This window comes from Mesoplodon mirus (genome assembly GCF_964341445.2).
Source record: "Mesoplodon mirus genome assembly, chromosome: 16".
In the NCBI taxonomy this organism is placed as follows: domain Eukaryota; kingdom Metazoa; phylum Chordata; class Mammalia; order Artiodactyla; family Ziphiidae; genus Mesoplodon; species Mesoplodon mirus.
In genome coordinates this window covers 48,344,554-48,367,429 of record NC_138992.1, presented here as the reverse complement: position 1 = coordinate 48,367,429, position 22,876 = coordinate 48,344,554, and the positions used below count along the sequence as shown (strand labels likewise).

At 35.1% G+C, this 22,876-nt stretch overlaps 1 protein-coding gene across 1 annotated transcript in view; it reads right to left on the bottom strand.

Annotated features, from left to right (window-relative positions):
* Nucleotides 1–22,876, bottom strand: part of MMP16 (matrix metallopeptidase 16) — a 342,393-nt gene that overhangs the window by 34,366 nt on the left and 285,151 nt on the right. The window contains exon 7 of the mRNA XM_082601441.1: nucleotides 19,924–20,062. Within this exon, the coding sequence (XP_082457567.1) occupies nucleotides 19,924–20,062 (139 nt within the window). The remainder of the gene's footprint in view (nucleotides 1–19,923; nucleotides 20,063–22,876) is intronic.

Genomic DNA, 22,876 nt, shown 5'->3' with positions numbered 1-22,876 from the left:
CCGATGCAGGGGGCACGGGTTCCTGCCCCAGTCCAGGAAGATCCCACATGCCATGGAGTGGCTAGGCCCGTGAGCCATGGCCGCTGAGCCTGCAGGTCCAGAGCCTGTGTTCCACAACGGGAGAGGCCACAAAAGTGAGAAGCCCGCGTACGGCAAAAAAAAAAAAAAAAAAAAAAGAAGGGCAACATCTCTACTCATGGAGATTAGATCACAGTGAATGGGTATGGGGAAAACTGACCTTATATAAGAAAAAGAATGAAGATAATTTCAAAAAGAAAAATGCTATAAAACAGAAAAAAAAAACCACTGATATAAAAATGTTGTGGTGGATGGGGGGCTTCTTTGTATTGGAGATAGGAAAGATCCCTTTATTTGGGTGACAGATGAATTGTGACTCACATAATTCAAAAGAGCCAACCCATTGAAGACGGTTTGAGGGGGAGGAAATACCAAGAGCAAATGTCTCAATGGGAAAAATCTTAGATAGCTAGAACACAACATTGTAGGAATATATAATAAGGATAGATATGAGGACCTCTATTTCCATGGCCTTGTCAAAATTTAAACTTTATTGTAAGTGAAATAGGAAGCCATTGAATAATTCAGTTAAAAAGTTTTTTTATTATTTATTTGTTTGTTTGTTTATTTACTTATTTATATGTAGTCTGGAATAAGATGGCAGCAATAGAGTTGGAAAGGAATCATGACATATTTTGGAGATGATATTTATACGCATTGCCGATGGGTTGGCTGTGGGGAATGAGGAAAAGATTGTATTATGGAAAATCCTGACGTTCTGACTTTTGTAACTGAGAGAATAATATTGTTACATAAATAGACAAAGATGACTGGGGTGGATGGGCTGTTGGGAGTTCAATTCAAAAGTTTGAGAAGTCATTTAGATATCTAAATCAAGAAGTCAAATAGACAATTGGATGTGTGTTTGAAGATAATAGATTTTAAGTCACAAGCATAAATATGGCATTTACTAATTTATGATTTCATGAGATAATACAGGGAAATATATAGAGCATGAAGAGAAACCAGGACTGGATTTCTAGAAACATGTGACCCCCCCAAAATATCATATAAGGGATGAGGGAAGAGTAGGCAAATAAGAAGGAGTTGGAGGAGACAAGGAAGGAAGACTAAAGTAAAAACAAAAAAATAAAAAAACCCACGAATCCAAAAAGGAGAGTGGTCGTAAATGGCTGTCTATAGTCCAAATATGTCTTGAAAGCCAAAAATATATGTAGTTACCTACAGGGATTTTCTACAAAGTTGACCCACATGCTCAAATTTGAACTCGTCAAAAGACCTTTCTTCTTGTTTTTCCCTGTTGGGCATACTAGTTACTCAGTGGCTCATATCTGAAACCTCCCTGTTCATAGTTTTTCATATCTATTAGATCATTACATTCAACTGGTTTGATTTTGTAAATCTTCCTTGAACCTGCCCCCTGCAGATCATTCTTCTTGACCCAGGTACTAGGTATGCTTTTCCATCATCCCTTTATAGTCAACTGTCTTGTCCACAAGCTCTAAGGTAGGTCTCATTGTTCTCCATAGCCTCCTTATATATTACCATTCCAAACCTAGAGCCAGTTAAAATTCTGCAGAGTTATGGAGATATGGGTTAGGCAGATCAGAAGAGATGAGCAGAGCAATTCATGTCTCTTTCTTGTCAATATGACCCAGGGAATATTGAGAGACTTTCCCACCCAGCAGGGAGAACTGAATAGTCATTATGCATTAGGAGGCCTGCGAAGCCATGATTCCCTAGGCAAGCATACATTATGAGGAGGAAGAAATTGAGTAATCAGAGAGGTAGACTGAAAGAGAAAAAATAATGGGGTAAATGCAAAGAACAAACAGAAGAAAAACAAGGAGGCCTATTAGAGAGATGGCATGTGTAGCCAGTTTCTGAGTTATGTGACTTCCTGTTACACCCACTCCTAAGCTCAATTAACCTGGTTGGGTTTATTTTTCTTTTTACTGAATGAGATTGTTCAGTATAACTTTTTGACCATCCAAACATAACACAGATATTAGGTGTATAAGCCCAAGTCTGTTGGCCAAATTCCTGGCTTTTAGCCACTGTATCATATGCCTTCCAGGCTTGTGACTTAAGAGCAACCCTTTTATTTTATAGCTTGTATTAGTCCAGAAGCCTCCTTCCTTTTTTCCCTGCCTCCAGTCTGCTTCTCTTTTATCTATCTTCTACAAGGTCATTAAAGATATCTCCCTAGAATGTATGCCTGATTTTATCTCTTTTGTTCACATTTTAAAGTGGTTTCCCATTGCATCTGCAATGAAACTCAAACCCAACTATAAGTCATTTCAAGATTCTTCATAATATGGGTCTCTTATTACACATTACATTACATTTTGTTTAGTTCCCTTTCTGGAAAACTGGTATGGCTCGTTCAAGACTTAGCTTGACATCATGTCTCTGGAAAGCAGTTCCTAGCTGAGTAAGGTGGGCCTCTTACTTTGCCAGAGTGCTCAGTCTTCACTTTTATCATTTTACTTTGTACTCTGCACTTTAATGAATCACAGGCCCACCACCCATTGTAGACTGTGTACAACTTGAGAACAAACATATCCGATTCCATTTTCCTGTAGAACCTTGTATATAATGCCTGGAAAGTAACAGGTGCTTTATAAATGGTTATTGATTCAAAGAACCATGTTTAATATTACACAAATAATTGAATACAAAATCCAAAAATTTCACATAAAGGGACAATAAAGACTACATAAACAATATCTTAGACTTCAGTCTCGTGTCTTGCTGATAGAAGGAAAATTAATTTTATAACTATCAGTAAGTCTAAGAAAATTTAAATGCATGACCCAGTACTGTGTGATTATATTTAATTGTATGTTGAGAAATATTATCATAAAAATATACACCTCTCCTGAGCCATTGTTTAATCTGAATACTTTATAAAGAAAAGAACTACACCCAAAAGGCCCAGGTCACTTCCTTGCCAGAGTTAGTGAGATGGAAAATCCATAGAGCTGTTTCCCAGCTTGCTCTATATTTTAGTCATCTCTGTGGCATTTAAAATAGAAAGCCTTACAATAATAGAAGAAAGAGAAAAAAAGTCTTGTTCTGTTAGCCTGTATCTCAGTGACTTATTACATCCATTCCTTTCATCTCAGCTTTAATTACGAAACAGTATATAGTTTCAATGCCTTCCATGCTGGCTATGTAAGAGTAAAGCTTTTACCAGCTCAACTCTTTTCTTTCAAGCAGAAGCACTCTAGTATGCTTTAAAGCACTTCTGTTTGCAGTTCCTAAACTCAATCCTTTCCATGAAAATTTCTTCAAACTCTTTCTAGGCCTTCTAGTGATGTTGCTAAGCTCAAGGGTACCCAGGATATCCTGCTGCATACAACATGAGAAAATATTCACAGAAGCACAGTTTATGTGTTGTCCAGTGTGTCTCAGGAGAGGACAATGTGTGAAGAAAGACAAAGACTTACAGTTCTTCCCGGAAAGTCTTGTTATTATATAAAAGTATTATTCTGAGGAGAGGGAATTGTAATGTGTTTTGGAAATACTCCCCAATACAGTTGGTCAAAAGTTTTCCATCAATAAAAGAGAAACTATCTGCCCTTCACTTTTAGTGATCAAGGCCTTTGTCTAAAAAGGTCTCAATTAACTTTAATTTTTTTTTTCTTTTAGGAACAAACACTAGGGGATTTTTTAAAATGTATTCATTTCTCTTTAAAACACAAAACAAAAAATAAAACTCATCAGTAAACATTTGCTGTAAGGTTGCATGATGAGATTCCAGCAGTTACATACAAAACAATTTAAAATGAACAATATCTTTCCTGCTGAGTATTTGTGGCATAGAATTCAAGAAAATAATGCAACAATGATTGTGAGCCATACAGTTAATTCTCCAAGTGCTTATTAAGGAAATACAATTATACAATTCCTTTTGTATCTTGATGAGGTAAGATTTTCACATGATAAAATAGAAGTGACTTTGTTCCTACTTTTTAGATTTTGAGTAAATATGTAAGATTCATATTCAACTATTTTTTTTTTAATAGGAGAAGTGGATTTTTAAACTACCTTACCATCAGACGGTCTGGTTCTCTAGGAAAATATTGCCTCTTTGGCAGAAAGAAGGTATTTACTGGATTTCATATGAGGTTGATTTCTGGAATAAGTGGAAAAAACTCGTCCTTACTGACATTGTACTTGGCAGAATGCAGAAAAAAAATATCAACAAGTCTTAGTTAAAGACAGAGAAGCTTTATAAATAAAACAAATAACCTCAATGAATGTTTGGGGTTTGAAGGGACTTTATAGATCATCTATTCCAATAATTTTTCAATGAGATTCACCAAGCAATGCATCCATCCAGCCATCCAGCCATCCAATGTATATTTGTTAAGAGCCTATTACAGCCAGTCACTGAACTAGGAGCTGTAGATACAATAACGAAGGAAACACACTAGGGTCTTGCTTTTGTGGAGCTGAGAGAACAGCACAAGAAAGAGACACTAAGCAAACAATACCAAAAATAATTTTTAAATTGCATGCTTATTCCTACAAGAAAAAGTATAGTGTCTAATTACTTTTAAGAATTTTTATCAAAAGGACAGTGCCTACTCTGGAGGCTGAGACTATTATCTGTTCTCCTAACACCCTTGAACTGAGCCACTGTTACTGAGAGGAGTGCGCTGTATTGTTCACGTGTACTGGATGAGAAAAAAAACATTGAGAATTCAGCCTAACACATTTATTTTACAAGTCAAAAAAGTTATGTGCTTGAAATCACACAAACAATTGCTAATAGATTTGTACTACAGTCCAGGTCTCTTAATTCAGTGCTTAACTTAATTCCAAATTGACTTTCAAAACAGAACATGTATACACTCTGTCTGGCTTTCAGAATTGCTGATAATTTCCTGCTTCCTTTCCCCTTTATCAACTAATCATTCACACCTTTATTTTTGAAAGTGTTTATTAATTAATCCACTGTATTATGCTCATGCCTTGCTCATTGTATCCCCATGAATTAGATACCCTTTTAAAATTACTAAGTTTTTAAAACAATCAGCTGTATTTTTGTCTCCTCAGAGTCTACAAAACTCTACTTATACATTTATATTTTGTATCTTCTATTACAACAGTGGTCAGTAAACTAGGGCCACCAGCTGCTGCCTGTTTTTGTAAATAAAATTTTATCTGACCACAGACACACCAATTCATTCACATATTGTTTAATCTGCTTTCATCATGCAACAAGAGCATTTAGTAATTATGATAGACACGTTATGATCTGCAAAGTCAAAAGTATTTACTATGTGACCTTTTACATAAAAGATTAGGACATAATTTCATATTGGCTGTTTTTCCTCATATAAAATGAGCCTGTACGTGGATTATCCACTAAATTTTGTTTGGCTAATTACTGTTCAACACTGATACATTCTTTGAGAACACTATAAATTTTTTAAAAAATTATCATAAATAATATATTCTTTATTAGTCTCTGTGGTTTAGTGGAACATTCAACATCTTTGAAATCAGAATTAGGGGATGATTGCTCTACCAATTATTAGCTGTGAGATATCGGGCAAGTCACTAAATCTGAGGCTTCCTTTCCTAATTTATACATAAAATACTAACACCTCTCATAAAAAGTTCTGGAAATAATTATAGATCAAATGTGTAATATACCCAAACTGTATTTGGCTCATAGTACCCAATAAATGGTACTTCTTATATAACAGAATATTCGGCTGAACAAATTTGCCCTCTACCTACTCAAAAAAATAATGTCAATAATCAATGATTAAGGACACTGACTAACATCAGTGTCCATTATTTGGATTATCTTTTTTATTTTCCTTCTTCTTTATTATTTAAAAAAAATTTTTTTTAATTAAAAAAATTTAACATCTTTACTGGAGTATAATTGCTTTACATTGTTGTGTTAGTTTCTGCTATATAACAAAGTGAATCAGCTATATGTATACTTATATCCCCATATTCTTTCCCTCTATCATCTCTCTCCCACCCTCCATGTCCCACCCGTCTAGGTGGTCACAAAGCACCGAGCTGATCACCCTGAGCTATGGGACTAATTCCCACAAGCTATCTATTTTACATTTGGTAGTGTATATATGTCAATGCCACTCTCTCACTTCGTCCCAGCTTACCCTTCCCCCTCTCTGTGTCCTTAAGACGATTCCCTACATCTGTGTCTTATTCCTGTCCCCTAGGTTCTTCTGAACCATTGTTTTTTATTAGATTCCATATATATGTGCTAGCATATGGTATTTGTTTTTCTCTTTCTGACTTACTTTACTGTGTAGGACAGTCTCTAGGTCCATCCATCTTACTATAAATAACTCAATTTCATTTCATTTTATGGCTGAGTAATATTCCATTGTATATACGTGCCACATCTTCTTTATCTATTCATCTGTTGATGGACACTTAGGTTGCTTCCATGTCCTGGCTATTGTAAATAGAGCTGCAATGAACATTGTGGTACATGACTCTTTTTGAATTATGGTATTCTCAGGGTATATGCCCAGTAGTGGGATTGCTGGGTAATTTGGTAGTTCTATTTTTAGGTTCTTAAGGAACCTCCATACTGTTCCCCATAGTGGCTGTATCAATTTACATTCCCACCAACAGTGTAGGAGGTTTCCCTTTTCTCCACACCCTCTCTAGCATTTATTGGTTGTAGATTTTTTGATGGTGGCCATTCTGACCAGTGTGAGGTGATACAACATTGTAGTGTTGATTTGCGTTTCTCTAATGATTATGATTAGTGATGTTGAGCATCTTTTCATGTGCCTCTTGGCCATCTCTATATCTTCTTTGGAGAAATGTCTATTTAGGTCTTCTGCCCATTTTTGGATTGGGTTGTTTGGTTTTTTTGATCTTGAGCTACATGTGCTGCTTGTATACTTTGGAGAGTAATCTTTGTCAGTTGCTTCATTTGCAAATATTTTCTCCCATTCTGAGGGTTTTCTTTTCATCTTGTTTAAGGTTTCCTTTGCTGTGCAAAAGCTTTTAAGTTTCATTAGGTCCCATTTGTTTATTTTTGTTTTTATTTCCATTTATCTAGGAGGTGGGTCAAAAAGTATCTTGCTGTGATTTATGTCATAGACTGTTCTGTCTTGTTTCCCTCTAAGAATTTTACAGTATCTGGCCTTACATTTAGGTCTTTAATTCACTTTGATTTTATTTTTGTGTATGGTGTTAGGGAGTGTTCTAATTTCATTCTTTTACATATACCTGTCCAGTTTTCCCAGCATCACTTATAGAAGAGGCTGTCTTTTCTCCATTGTATATTCTTGCCTTCTTTATCAAAGATAAGGTGATCATATGTGCATGGGTTTATTTCTGGGCTTTCTATCCTGTTCCATTGACCTATGTTTCTGTTTTTGTGCCAGTACCATACTGTCTTGTAGCTTTGTAGTAGAGTCTGAAGTCAGGGAGCCTGATTCCTCCAGCTCTGTTTTTTTTTTTTTCTCAAGATTGCTTTGGCTATTCAGGGTCTTTTGTGTTTCCATGCAAATTGTGAAAAATTTTGTTCTAGTTCTGTGAAAAATGTCATTGGTAGTTTGATAGGGATTGCATTGAACCTGTAGATGGCTTTGGGTAGTATAGTCATTTTCACAATATTGATTCTTCCAATCCAAGAACATAGTATATCCCTCCAACTGTTTGTATCATCTTTAATTTCTTTCATCAGTGTCTTATAGTTTTCTGCATACAAGTCTTTTGTGTCCTTAAGTAGGTTTATTCTTAGGTATTTTATTCTTTTGGTTGCAGTGGTAAATGGGAGTGTTTCCTTAAAGGCCATATATGACAACCCCACAGCCAACATCATTATCAATGGTGAAAATCTTAAAACATTTCCACTAAGATCAGGAACAAGACAAGGTTGCCCACTCTCACTACTATTATTCAACATAGTTTTGGAAGTTTTAGCCACAACAATCAGAGAAGAAAAAGAGATAAAAGGAATCCAAATTGGAAAAGAAGTAAAACTGTCACTGTTTGCAGATTACATAATACCATACATAGAGAATCTTAAAGATGCTACCAGGAAACTACTAGAGCTAATCAATGAATTTTGTAAAGTAGCAGGATACAAAATTAAAGAACAGAAATCTCCTGCATTCCTATACACTAATGATGAAATATCTGAAAGAGAAATTATGGATTACTTTTTAATTTCTACATTGTTTATAGGTAGGTTACTCAAGAAATTTGAATACATACCCAATTTTGGAGGTCATGTGACTTTTCATTACTAGCATTTATTATCAAGTAAGCAGAGAATTTATCCAGATAATATTTGAATACTTATCCAAATGTGGCAGACACTGAGGTGAGTGGCTTAGATCTCCCTTGAAAAAAGAACTGGCCATTCAGCTGAATGCCTTTGGATCTGTTAGTTAGGCTAAGCAGTCAGCTGCGTACCTTTTGTCAGGCCATGCTCTGTTTGGGCAGCTTCCAGCTTCCTGACTGAGCACAGCAGGTACTAGATTCTGGCTATTTCTGCCCTACCTGGGACTTCTCTAGTGGGCAGTCTTTGCCCTGGAGTTCCTTGTTGGGCTTGCCAAGACTCTGTGCCAGTCCTGCTTCCTCCCTCTTTATCTTTCACAAGTTTACTTCCCTCCCTGTAACTTTATCATAGTGTTTGCTTCCTAACGAACTCAAACTCAAACACAAGAAATAAAAGGATGTGACAAAAGTTTTTGAAAATGAGGAACATTTCAACACACAAGTACTATTGATGAAAAAATATTGCAGTTTGAAGTATAAATAAAAACAGCCATAAGAAAAGCATACATTAGATTTTCTGAATAATTATAAATACATAGAGGTAAAATACCAAGTGAGATTTTCAAATATTCAATGTTTGGCCCCTTGGTTTAGATGGTCACTTCATGTCAATATAAAATATAAACATTAATATTAAAATTTTCTGAATACTTTTAATTCAAAAAATAACACAGTTTACATGTTATAAATCTATTATTGTGTACACCAAGGCCACTGAATGTAAATTTCTTAATTTAATGTAACTTTTTAAGCATCAATTTTCCATTATTTCCTATACATAAATAAGTAATCCTTATATTCATCTATTTATATTAAAAGATCTTTTAGATTATCCATTTTACTATGTAAGAAGCAATGTATTTCTACATTAAATGAACTTCATTAGCATTTCCTAAATCTTTCAAAAGTGATGATTTGTAAGCAGCATAAATAAATTGAAGTTTATGAGCATTTGAAATAAGTAGTAATGCAAGTCACATAAACCATTTCTTAAGCAAAAGTTCTCTTTTTTCTGTCATCTTCTGGTACCACATATTTTAGACAACTTTTCTCTTTTGATATGCATCTTTTGTATGCCTTTTTTATTCCCAAATTTTATTACCCTCCTCTATTCTGCCTCAGATATTTTGGTTCCTATTCTATAAGAGATTTTTGCCTCTTGAAATGAAAATGTCAAATAGGTTAAGTCCCGCTTAAAAGTTATTGAGTGATAGCAAAAATACGAGACAACTTTTGAGACAACTTTTCAACTACTTAATTTTGACTACTACTGATTTGGACAACCCTGAAGGTGTTTTTTAAATTTACATCCAACTCTTGAAGGACTTTACACCAGCTCAATTTCTAACATAGATTTTTGATATTATTAACTCATAACCATTCAGCCTGAACATGACTAGTAATCGAGGATATAAACACCTGGCTTGATTGTGCTTATAAAACATTATTATACAGGATTTACCTGAGTGATATTCAGACAGCTGACTAGCACAAAGTGTGTAGTACATTAAGTTGCTGGAGAAAAGCATATTACTTCCCTGAAGTACAATACATTTTCTATTTCTGGGGCTTTCTCACTAAATAAACCAAATTTTGAACATAAATAGAAGAGACTGATGCATTTCACTGATAAATATCAAGTAGAGGAATGAGGGGGTCTGTTTAGACATCATTATTCTAAACAATGCCAGGTATACCTTGTGTCACATATACCAAACAAAGAGACTGGCTAGCATGGAGTAGAAAGGCCCGCAGTTTATACAACCAGCCTTACACTCAAATATACACAGCTATACTGAGTAGCATCTTGACCAGTGAAGGGAGATATTAAGAACTGTCTTCTTAAGGAAAAACAAAAACAAAAACTATAGATGTGAGGTTGAAAAGAAAATTCCTTAAGATATTTAACTACTTACTTATACCTTGTTTCATTATGCAAAAATGTGATAAAATGGTAAAATATAAACAAAAATAAGACTAGGGAAATTAGAATAGAGAGCAAGAAATAGAACATAGATAAGTAATATAAAATAACAAATATGGAATTATTCAAAATGTGGGCATCAAAATATGTTATATAGTCATTTCCAATATGAACACTTATTTGAAAATATAATCATCGTAAGTTGTAACATCTAAATTAAATTGAGATTATATAATTTTAAATATGATATCTGCAGTAAATGGGTTAATTCTATATTAATATTTAGTTAATGTCTCATGTTACTGTTCTCAATAGCACAAGAGCTTTAACCAAGAAGAGAGGTTGCTGGGGAATGAGGCATCTCTGCTATATGGGGACACCCTGCTTGATTATCACTGGGCTTAAGTAAGTGACTGAACCAGAACAGTATTAATTTGGATGTTCATAATTAATATGCTGTGGAACAATGATGGAATAAAATTTTACTACCCATGATCACCAATATATTTAAATTTATGAAATACTTAAACTATTCCAACATAAACTGGTGTGACAAGCAATAAACAGCACATGTTTACAATATGTGATTGGTTTCAACATATGTATATATCTGTCAGCATATCCAGCGGATCTATATAATCAAAATAATGAACATGTTCATCACCCTGAAATGTTTTCTTATGCCTCTCTGTATTCCATATTGCCCAATCTATCTCACTTGTCCTCAGACAAACACTGAGGTACTTTGTATCACTATAGATTAGTTTGCACTTTCTAGAATTTTATATTAATATAACAGTACAGCATGTACTCGGTTTTTGTCTGAATTTTTTAACTCAGCATAATTATTTGAGCTTCACTCATTTATAGTTCAAATCAGTACCTCATCCTTTTTATTGCGAGTAGTATTCCATTATATGAATATTCCATAGTTTGTTTAGCTATTCACCTATTGAGGATATATGAATAGTTTTCAGTTTTTGTTTATCACAAATATGTCTGCTTTGAATATTTGTGTAGATGTCTTTGCACAAGTGTTTTCATTTCACTTGGGGAAATGCCTGAGTGCAATGGTGTCTGAATATTTAACTTTTAAACAAATTGTCATCTTGGCATGGTTGCTTTGGCATGGTCTGTCTTTTTAAATTTAGCCACTCTAACAAATATGCATCTTATAGTGGTTTTAATTTACATTCCCCTAATGACTAATATTGCTTAGTATCTTTTCATGTGCTTACATGGCATCCGTACATTATCCTTGTTGATATTTCTGTTCAAACCCTTTGCTTACTTACTTAATTTATTATTTTTTTTTTCATGGTATGTGGGCCTCTCACTGTTGTGGCCTCTCCTGTTGCAGAGCACAGGCTCCGAATGGGCAGGCTCAGCAGCCATGGCTCATGGGCCCAGCCGCTCCATGGCATGTGGGGTCTTGCCGGACCGGGGCACGAACCCGTGTCCCCTGCATCAGCAGGTGGACACTCAACCACTGTGCCACCAGGGAAGCCCCTTTGCTTATTTTTGAGCTGCTTGCTTTCTTTTTATTGAGTTTTGAGTATTCTTTACATATTCTGGTTACAAAACCTTTTTTATACCTGTGTTTGCAAATATTTTCTCTTAGTTAATGGCATGTCTTTTTATTCTCTTAGTGTCTTTGAAGAGTAAATTTAAAAAATTTTGATGCCCAGTTTACCATTTTCTTTTATGAATTGTGATTCTGGCATTAAATATAAGAAATTTTGGTTTAAGCCATAGTCTCATATATTTTTATCCTAATTTTTTCTAGCTGTTTTACAGTTATATGTCTTACATTTAGGTTTGGACCACTTAGAATTCATTTTTATAAATGGTGCAAGGTGTGGATTAGAATTTATTTTTTTTGCATATGAACATCCTATATTTTCAGCACCATTTGTTGAAAAATTATCTTTTCTCCACTAAGTTTTCTCTGTATTATTGTCAGAAGTTACTTGTTCATATATATTTTTAGTCTATTTCTGGACTCTCTATTTTGTTTCACTGATCTAGTTTTTCTATCTTTACACCTATGACACACTGTCTTGGTTACTGTCTTGATTAATGTAACTTTAAGATAAGACTTGAGGTAATCCCCTGGTGGTCCAGTGGTTAGGAATCCAAGCTCCCACTGCAGAGAGTCCAGGTTTGATCCCTGGTGGGGGAGCTAAGATCCCACAAGCTGCACGGCAAGGCCAAAAAATAAAAAAAAATAATAAAAAAAATAAGACTTGAAATCAAGTAGTGTTTTCAAACAGGTTTTGTCTATACTAGGTCTTTTGAATTTGCATACAAATTTTAGAATCAGCTTAACAGTTACTACAAAAATGCCTGCTGAGATTTTTATTGGGATTGTACTGAATCTATAGATAAATTTGGCAGGAATTGACACTGTAATAATATCAAGTTCTTGAAGCCATGAATAAGGCATATTTGTCCATTTGTCTTTACTTTCATTTAGCAAATTTTTGTAGTTTTCAGTGTCTAGGTCATACACATTTTATTTGGATTGATCCCTAAATATTTGATTTTTTTTTTTTTTTTTTTTTTTTTTTTTTTTTTTTTTTTTTGCGGTATGTGGGCCTCTCACTGTTGTGGCCTCCCCCGTTGCGGAGCACAGGCTCCGGATGCACAGGCCCAGCGGCCATGGCTCACGGGCCCAGCCGCTCCGCAGCATATGGGATCCTCCCAGACCGGGGCACGAACCCGTATCCCCTGCATCGGCAGGCGGACTCTCAACCACTGCGCCACCAGGGAGGCCCAATATTTGATATTTTTGATGTCATTTTAATTTTTTTTTAAAAAATTCAATTATTGATTATTCTTTGCTAGTATGTGACAGGAGAAAATTATCCCTAGGTCACTTGCTTCTCAGCATGTCTCATGAGCAGAGGCACTGATAATGCCTTTCTTTTGGAATTTATTTCCAAAGATGTTTGTATATCAACAATCTTAGGTTATAGAGAAAGCATCTCCCTCCACAATAAAGGGAGGGTTTGTTTACTCTTTAATTAAATAACTAAAATGCCCCCTCTGGGGAAAAGTTAAGCAGCTTACTGCTTATTGATGAAGTGGGAGAGTGGCATTAACATATATACTCTACCAAGTGTAAAGTTGATAGTTAGTGGGAAACAGCTGCATAGCACAGGGAGATCAACTCAGTGCTTTGTGACTACCTAGAGTGGGATAAGGAGGGTGGGAGGGAGACGCAAGAGGGAGGGGATATGAGGATATATGTATACACATAGCTGATTTACTTTGTTATTCATCAGAAACTAACACAACATTGTAAAGCAATTATACTCCAATAAATGTGTTAAAAATTTTTAGGTTCTCTAAGCTTGTGGTTCCTCTCCTGCACGTAACTGATTACAAGTATAGGTGTTAACAGGCCCAGTTCATGTCACCACTTGAGAACTGGGGCTCAGGGAACTCATACAAATGGCTACTGCTTTTGAGTCTTTCTTTTTCTCTGAGTCAGGAATCTCATGTCTTCTGCTAACATTCACGAAAGTGTGGCAGGCTAACTTGCTAGTTTACAAATAAGGTAAAATCTTAGTCCCTTCACAGTCTTGAAAACATATAGAAATACAATTAATTTTTGTATTATGGTCTTATATCTTGAAATTTTGCTAAACTCACTGATCAATTATAGATAATTGGTTGATGGCATCCAATTTTCTACATAGACAGTCATGTTGTCTGTGAACATATTGACAGTTTTACTTTATGTTTATTACACTAGATAAAACCTCCAGTAAAATGTTGAATTGAATTGATAAGCATGGACACCCTTGTCTTGTTCCTGATCTTATGGGGAAAGTCAGACATTGTGAATTTTGCCTGGTTGGGTGAATATTTTTATATCCCTATAATTATTCTTGAGCTTGGTTCTAGGACTGTTTCTTAGAAACAATTTGATTACTTCAGGTGTTTTAAGATTTGTTAGGTAGGACTGAAACTGTGCTCCTTCTGGGATAATTATTCCCCACTACTGAGGCAAGACTCTTCTCAGTACTCTATCCAGTGCCCATGGACAACTCGTGACTGGTAGGAACAAGTACTGTTAGCCCTATGTGAAGGTCAGGCATTGTTTCTTTTATATCTATCACAAGGTTCTTCCTCCACACTTCAGTTGCATCCTTACACACATATGCTGACCATTTGTCTCTCCCATCCCTTAGGAGTTTGCTAATCTCTGGGTCTTCACTCTGTGCAGCTCTTTCCTCTGCATTACTTTGTCTTGTGAACTGTAGTCACCTTATTCTCACTTGACTCTCAGCTCTATCTCCTCAACTAAGAGAATCTTCTGAGCTCTGCTTAGATTTCTGTATGTTGGGGCACAGCCTGGAAATTCTTTCAAGGCAGGAAACTGGGGCAGTTTCTTGGCTTATTTCTCTTTGTTTTTAACTCTCAAGATTCACTGCCTTTATTTCTTGATGTTCAATATCGTGAAAATCAGCACTTTATATAATTTGTCTAATTTTTGGTGGTTTTAGGTGGAAGGATAAATCTGATGCCTATTATTACATCTTGGCTGGAAGCAGAGACCACCCTTATACTACACTTTTACATATCAAAAAGCAATAGAATTCTATTAAAAATATAAAATTGATCACATCTATAGAAGGCAAGCAATGTATGTTTTTATAATTGTGTACTGACAACTTCCACTGCATATAACGTACAAACACATACAATTTTGCCCAAAGTTCAAAAATTATACAAATTATACCAAAATATGAAGTTTTAATTGTATCTAGCAGCTTCCTATTGTTAGGATATTTATTAAAGTTCACTTGAATATAACATATGCTTTATTTATATTACTAAGACAGTATTTATATTTTATAACTAAAATTATAATATTAGTTTATAGTTATATTCAAATCCACACCTTCAAATTCTTATGTAAGATGAAAGCAAGGCTAACACTAAGTACATTTAGGAAGTATATGATTAAATAACTTTGTGTACCAACATGGGCATCAGGTAAACAGAAGGAATAAAAGACTAAGCTAGTTAAGTACAAGTACTGCTGTATAGTACAGATTAGAAAAGAAAAACATAAAGGAGAAAGAAATAAAAGGGAAAGAGGGCCAAAGAAAAGAACAACTGGGAGAAGAATAATGCTTAAATACATTAGTAACAGTTATCCAGGATGGCTGGTACAGGCTGAGACCAACGTGTATAGAGCTGTGAATACAAATACAGATTAAGACTTGAATCTTATTCTTCATTCATTCAATAATTATTTGTTTAGTGTTTACTACATTCCAGTCATTGTTTAAAACAGAGTTCAGCAAAGTAGGACAAACGACCTGTTTTCATACAGCCCATGATATAAGAAGACTTTTTACATTTTTGGAGGTTAAAAAAAATAAAAGGATATGTAATAGAGATGGTATGGGCTTCAAAGGCTAAAATATTTCCTATTTGGTCATTACAGAAAAAGTTTGTCAACTCCTGGTTTAAGATCTTGGGGATACAACAGTATTTATTTATTTGTTTGTTTGTTTGTTTGTTTGTTTGTTTTTTACTTAGAAAATGTTTATTTTGTGGTTTAAGAGGCTTGCTTTCCCTGCCCGTCAGTTGAAAGATGTTTAGTGACAATAAATACTCAATAAGATTTGTTCTAAAGCTCTCAATATGCTATAATTTTATGCCCCCTTTGCCCATTATTTATTTTTTTGTTTGCTTGTTTGTTTATTTTTTAACATCTTTGTTGGAGTATAATTTCTTTACAATGGTGTGTTAATTTCTGCTGTATAACAAAGTGAATCAGTTATGCATATACATATATCCCCATATCTTCTCTCTCTTGTGTCTCCCTCCTACCCTCCCTATCCCACCCCTCTAGTTGGACACAAGGCACCGAGCTGATCTCCCTGTGTTATGTGGCTGCTTCCCACTAGCTATCTATTTTACATTTGGTAGTGTATATATGTCCATGCCACTCTCTAACTTCATCCCAGTTTACCCTTCCCCCTTTCTGTGTCCTCAAGTCCATTCTCTACGTCTGTATCTTTATTCCTGTCCTGCCCCTAGGTTCTTCTGAACCATTTTTTTTAATTCCATATATATGTGTTAGCATATGGTATTTGTTTTTCTCTTTCTGACTTACTTCACTCTGTATGAAAGTCTCTAAGTCCATCCACCTCACTACAAATAACTCAATTTCATTTCTTTTTATGGCTGAGTAATATTCCATTGTATATATGTGCCACATCTTCTTTATCCATTCATCTGTTGGTGGGCACTTAGGTTGTTTCCATGTCCTGGCTATTGTAAATAGTGCTGCATTGAATATTGTGGTACATGACTCTTTATGAATTACGGTTTTCTCAGGGTATATGCCCAGTAGTGGCATTGCTGGGTCACATGGTAGTTCTATTTTTAGATTTTTAAGGAACCTCCACACTGTTGTCCATAGTGGCTGTATCAATTTACATTCCCACCAACAGGGCAAGAGGGTTCCCTGTACTCCACACCCTCTCCAACATTTATTTTTTGTAGATTTTCTGATGATGGCCATTCTGACTGGTGTGAGGTGATACCTCATTATGGTTTTGATTTGCATTTCTCTAATGATTAATGATGTTTAGCATCCTTTCATGTGTTTGTTGCCAATCTGTATATCTTCTTTGGAGAAATGTCTATTTAGGTCTTCTGTCCATTTTTGGATTGGGTTGTTTGTGTTTTTGATATTGAGCTGCATGAACTGCTTGTATATTTTGGAGATTACTCCTTTGTTAGTGCAACAGTATTAAAAAAAAAAAAAACTAGAGAAAACCTTGACCTTATGAACTGATATTCTAATGAGAGGGATACAGATGAGCAATAAATAAGTGAAACATATAGTTTTCCAGATGATATGTAGAAAATTAAACAGGGAGGGAAATTGGACTGCTAGAGATGAGGTGGTCTCAAGGTCCATAGAACAAGGTGGGGATGATGGTCTTGGGATGAGAGTTAATCTGATTATCTAGACTTTGAGGTGATAAAGGCCATAAAGAGATTGTGGCAAACTGAGACACTCGTTTTGATTGTGACTGTTGTGAGAAGGGTAGGAAAGGGAGTGGTGTGTCACCCAAATCTCAGGGTTCTAGGACTCTTAACTCTCCTGCCAATAATGAGATAGATACCAGGGAAGGGAGTGATCTTATTGGAAACAACCAGAGCTTGTGGCTCCCTCTGGATAAGCAATGATGTTTAGAATAAGGGAGCTGATGTTCATAGCTGGGTTTAGAGAAGGTTTATTTGAAGGCAATGTGGAGAGTAAACTGGAGGAAGGAAACATCACAGCAGGGTCCTTGGAGTGACAAAGTTCTAAGATTAGACATTTCCTGATACAGACAATATATCAAGAAGACACCACTAACAAGCTAAATTTTCTAAAAGTTTAATATATATGTGCAAGAGACAGAGTTTTTCCTGCTGTTAACATCATGACATAAGAAATATCTCATTGAGTCAAATCAATATTTAACCATATTGTTTTTATTAAAGTGTTTGTTAAGCACCTACTATGCACCCAACACTGTTCTGGGAACTGAAAATACAGTGGTATGCAGGAAAATATAAACAAGCTCCATCTCTCATGAAATTTACATTTGAATTCTGTAGATAATTTCAAATTTTTACAAGAGCTATGCAAGTTGGAAGATACTGCTTGAAATGGAGTGGGCAGGGTGGGCACTCTGTGGAGGTCCCTTTTATGCCAGCTGTTAAAAGATGAAAATGAGCTAGCCATTCCAGAGAAGTGAGTGAGGAGAGACAACATGAAAAAAGTGAGAAGGCTCTGAGGCAATAAAGAACTGTAGGAACACTGATTTATGACTGTGGCAGGTTCTCCTCAGGCAGTTTTGTCAGAGAGCACTATTGATCCTGTGAAGAGACAGGGCCCCATGGGACAGCCCTCAAGCCATAGGCTGCCTAGGGTTTATTCTTCACATTTTCTGCTGCTACCGAGCACAGGACCAAAGAAGAGTTTATGGGAGGTAATTTTTCTCCAAATATCATGCCCCTAAGATTCAGAACATTTAGATGTATCCTTTCTTTGTCCACAATGGTACAGTACATGTACATTGTCCACAATGTTACAGTACATGTACATTGTCCACAATGGTACAGTACATGGGTGGTTTGGACTTCACTTAAAATATCACAAGAGTCTCCCAAACCCTGTGTTTTCATTACTCTCCTCACTACTATGAATTCTTCTAGCTTGATCCTGAGAATAATTGCTTTTTTTTGGTTACTTCCTTTATACACTTATTATAGATTGCAGGAATATTAATAGTAATCAGACCAGCGGCAGTAATAGTTGGCATTTATTGAGGGCTCACGTGTACCAAGCACTTCACAAGTAGTCATTAATTTAGTCTTTAAACTAATTTTGAGATGGGGAACACTACTAATCCCATTTTCCAGGTGGAGAAACTGAGGTAAAGGGAACTGAGTAGCTGTTCAGTTCTTACAGCTAGCAAGTGCTCAAAATTGGCAGAATGAATGCAGGATCATCATGTTCTTATAATTAATATACTATACCCCTCTTTCTCAAGTTACAATTTGTAAAGATAAATTCTGAGTATACACTTTCACTTTACATGGGTGGTTTGGGCTTCACTTAAAATATCACAAGTGTCTCTCAAACCCTCTGTTTTCATTACTCTCATCACTGCTATGAATTCTTCTAGTTTGATCCTGAGAATAATTGCCTTTTTCTTTTTGGTTAAGATCCCTTTTCTTTCCCCTCAATCTCAATCCTTATTTAAGCTTATTCTCAGTCCTTTAGGCTCTTGGCCAATCCATTCAATCATATTCATTCTGCACTCTAGTTTTTCTCAGATCATGTTCTCTTCACAATTCTCTCAGTCCTACAACTCAGTCAGTCTGTGTACCCTGCCCCCCCAATAGACTTAAGATTTATTGATTCGAATATTAGTAAGTTTAGAAGATGGAGTACCAGTCACTTGACTTAAGTTCACTTTACCAGATAATTTCACTTTTGCATGTTAGACATTAGTATTTGTGCAATTGATTTTTTTCACTCAGATAAATAACAAATAATAAATTTTATTGGGTAAAATGATTGGGTGAATATTTTCTACTCATAAGCTTTCCTTGCCTTTATGAGCAATTTCCTAGTTTATTGAAAACTATTTAATATAAACTGACTAAATCAAGTAAAGTTTAGGAGATTATATATGAAAATAAGAAGTGAAATGGATTTCATTGCATAAAAACAGCAAGCAACTCCAAATGCTCTTAAAAAAAAAAAACAAATCCTTTAGTTAATAGAAAAATGGTGTTTAATTCATTCATTAATCCATTCACTTATTTGTGTATTTATTTTTCTGGTGTTTTTAGGCCAAATCTAAAAATTCTAAGTGATCACAATGCCTCCTAAATTTGACTTACAAATGAGGATACCATATGAGAAAATATGTTAGAGAATTAAAAATTATCTTTGATTTTACTTCATTTATATTTGTAGCAAACATATGTGGTTCATTTTATAAAATGAATTAGCTACCTAACCTCACTCAACAGGTTTTACTTATTCATCTCTATATCTGTAACAAGGCCCTGGGCAAAATGGCCAAGATACAGCAGAGCAATACATGGGAAACATTCCTTACCTTTAAAGAAGACAAAATTCCCATCACTGTTTTCATAAACTGCATCGATACTAGGAGGCAAGCCCCGCCAGAAGTAAGTAATTTGCATGGGGTATCCATCCATCACCCTGTTGTTTCTCACTCGCCAAAACCACTGGTCCTACAAACCAAACACAAGCATCTTTCAACAAAGGTGAGGCCTCCGGGAATTTCCCTGTGCGATGGTTTAATGCTTTCACAGCTAAGCTAGTGCTGTTATCACTGGCCTGTATCAAAACAGTCAAAGAAACAGCTACCTTGCCCAGAATGATCACAAATGTTCTGTAGTAAACTACCCAATGTCTAATCCATACATTGTAGTTAAAAAGATAATGTAAAAATACTTAATATTGACAGTTTACATTATCTCCAGGGCTTTCTAGATTGAAAAACAGAGGTAGCACAGACAAGTCCCTGTCAGATTTGTGGATTAAGTGAGCTTTCCAAAATATAAGAGCAGCATACGAACACATATGAACCTTTGCACTTATAGACATATGCAAGATCTCCACCTGAAGTGTTGGGATGAAATAGGGAGGCCATGCCTCCTGGTATGCCCATGTTACAACTACTTTCCCATGTAATTATAAGTAGAGTCCTCTTTCACTTTCAAATGTGTCCTGGTTTGGATGATAAATTATATTGATGATAAATGGATGGATGATAAATATATGGATGATAAATGAACAAAGTAATCTTGAAGGAAGGTCATCAGAGTGGATTCCAATCTGGGTCAATTGCCTCTCCTATTCGCTCTCATAATAACCTGTGCTTCACTCAGTCATAGCACAGGCCGTTTTATATTAAATGTGTTTACTCTTATCTCTAGTGAGTAATATATATGACTTGCTACATAGCAGGTATTCATAAATATTGTTGACTTAATAATTAGACTACACACAATATTTTTCACCATAAATTCTCACTAAGGGCAAAAACCCTCCCCAAAATGTATATCTGATGACATTAAATTGTTTTCTATTGAAACTTTTGGAGTAATTTAGAAACTATCCAAAGTGCTTTAATATTAGAAAAACTAGGTATATTTAAAAAAAATTAGTCTCCAGTAAATTAAAATTTACTATTACATTTTATTTCAGTATTTACAAACAGAATTTTACATGCAAGTTATACATTTGTACTATTTAGATAAGTGCATATCACAAAAATATTTCCATTTCAATTGTTCTCTGCTCTCTTCCCCCAGCTTAGGTATGAGTAAGTGATTTATTATAGAGCTTTCCCAAGCTTTTGGCTAAGAATAGGTTAGCCTGACTAGATTTCCTAGAATTTGTCAGTTATTCATATATTCATTCATGCACACACACACAATCTACTAAGGATTCTTTGATTTCAGGTGATATGATAAAAAGGAGATTTCTTCCTATCTAAATCAATCCAAAATATTAAAATTTTCTTAGTAATCTTTGAATAATTGGACTTTGCTCTAGTTATAATGGGCTGTCTTCTTTACTTTTTTTGCTATTTATAAGTAAAGGAGGAAGTAGCTTAATTAATGACTGAGTTCACATTCTATTCTTATTCTGTTCTTTAATAACTGTGTCACCTTGGTTGAGGTGCTAGTCACTGAGTTACTACCAATAACTGACTCATAGTATGATTACTATATTAAATGTAAAGGACTTTCTGAGGATCTGGCACATGGTAGCATTAAAACTCTTGGTGGTTACTGTTAAAATTATATTGAAACTAGGTACCCTGGTTTTCCTGTTTATAGTTCTGTTTACAATTTTGTCTTGTTCCTTATTTCTTCTTCAAATTTTAGTCATATTTTGGCTCTAGACATGCATCTCCTTCCCACAACATCTCCTTATGTTATTGACCTTATGTTGATAATTTCAATAGTACCAGGTATCCTGAATTAATATATGTTTTGATCCACGTGCAGGAGATACATTAAGCTGATTTTAAATTACAAAGTTATTTCATGAAAAGATCGATCTAAGAAAATATGTATGGGCATTAAGATCCAAACTTTAATGTCAGTAGTATGTGAGCAGATGATATTCTGATAATTTAAAACAAAAACAGCATCTTGGTCTAGCTGCAGCAGGGGTTTTTAACTGGGTGTTAAAGTCATTCCAATCTCCACATAAAATATTTTAAATTATTGTAATATATATCCTAAAATAAATAAAAATGGCTAAAAACCTACTGGATTCTGACAAAGAAATAAATGGCCATGATTATTTATGGAACAATTAAGCAAAAAGCTCTCTAAGATGAAGAATAGGAATAAATTGGATGAAAACCCTGGAAATATATTCCAATTTTTCTCAGAGAAATTCTTCACATTGATAGAATCTCCCCCATACTGAGACAGGGCCAGTGGCTCTTTGGGACAAATAGGCTGCAGTCAGAAGATAGAAGTACAATCCCAAAATGCCACTAATGAAGTAAGAAATGAAATTACTCCCTCAAGATAAGCAGAGTTAATTTGCAAATCTTCTCAAGGTAATGTGGAAGCATAGGTGAATTCATGATTATTTCTCATTGATAGTAGCCTTGGCAGAGAGTCATATAAATTGTAGATGCTCAGGTTGTGATTCTATTCAGTTTATTCACAACTCCTCTATTTAGCAGCATTCAATGGTACAAATAATTTAGCAAGTATTCTGTCACAGATGATGTAAACACATACCACAGTCACTATAGATGGCCACTTCAGAAAAAGTGCTTGTGACTAATTTGCAGAGAGAGGATATTTAAAATATTATTCTCCACTGTACATTCCTGCCTCCTTTATCAAAGATAAGGTGACCATATGTCCGTGGGTTTATCTCTGGGCTTTCTATCCTGTTCCATTGATCTATCTTTCTGTTTTTGTGCCAGTATCATACTGTCTTGATTACTGTAGCTTTGTAGTATAGTCTGAAGTCAGGGAGCCTGATTCCTCCAGCTCCATTTTTCGTTC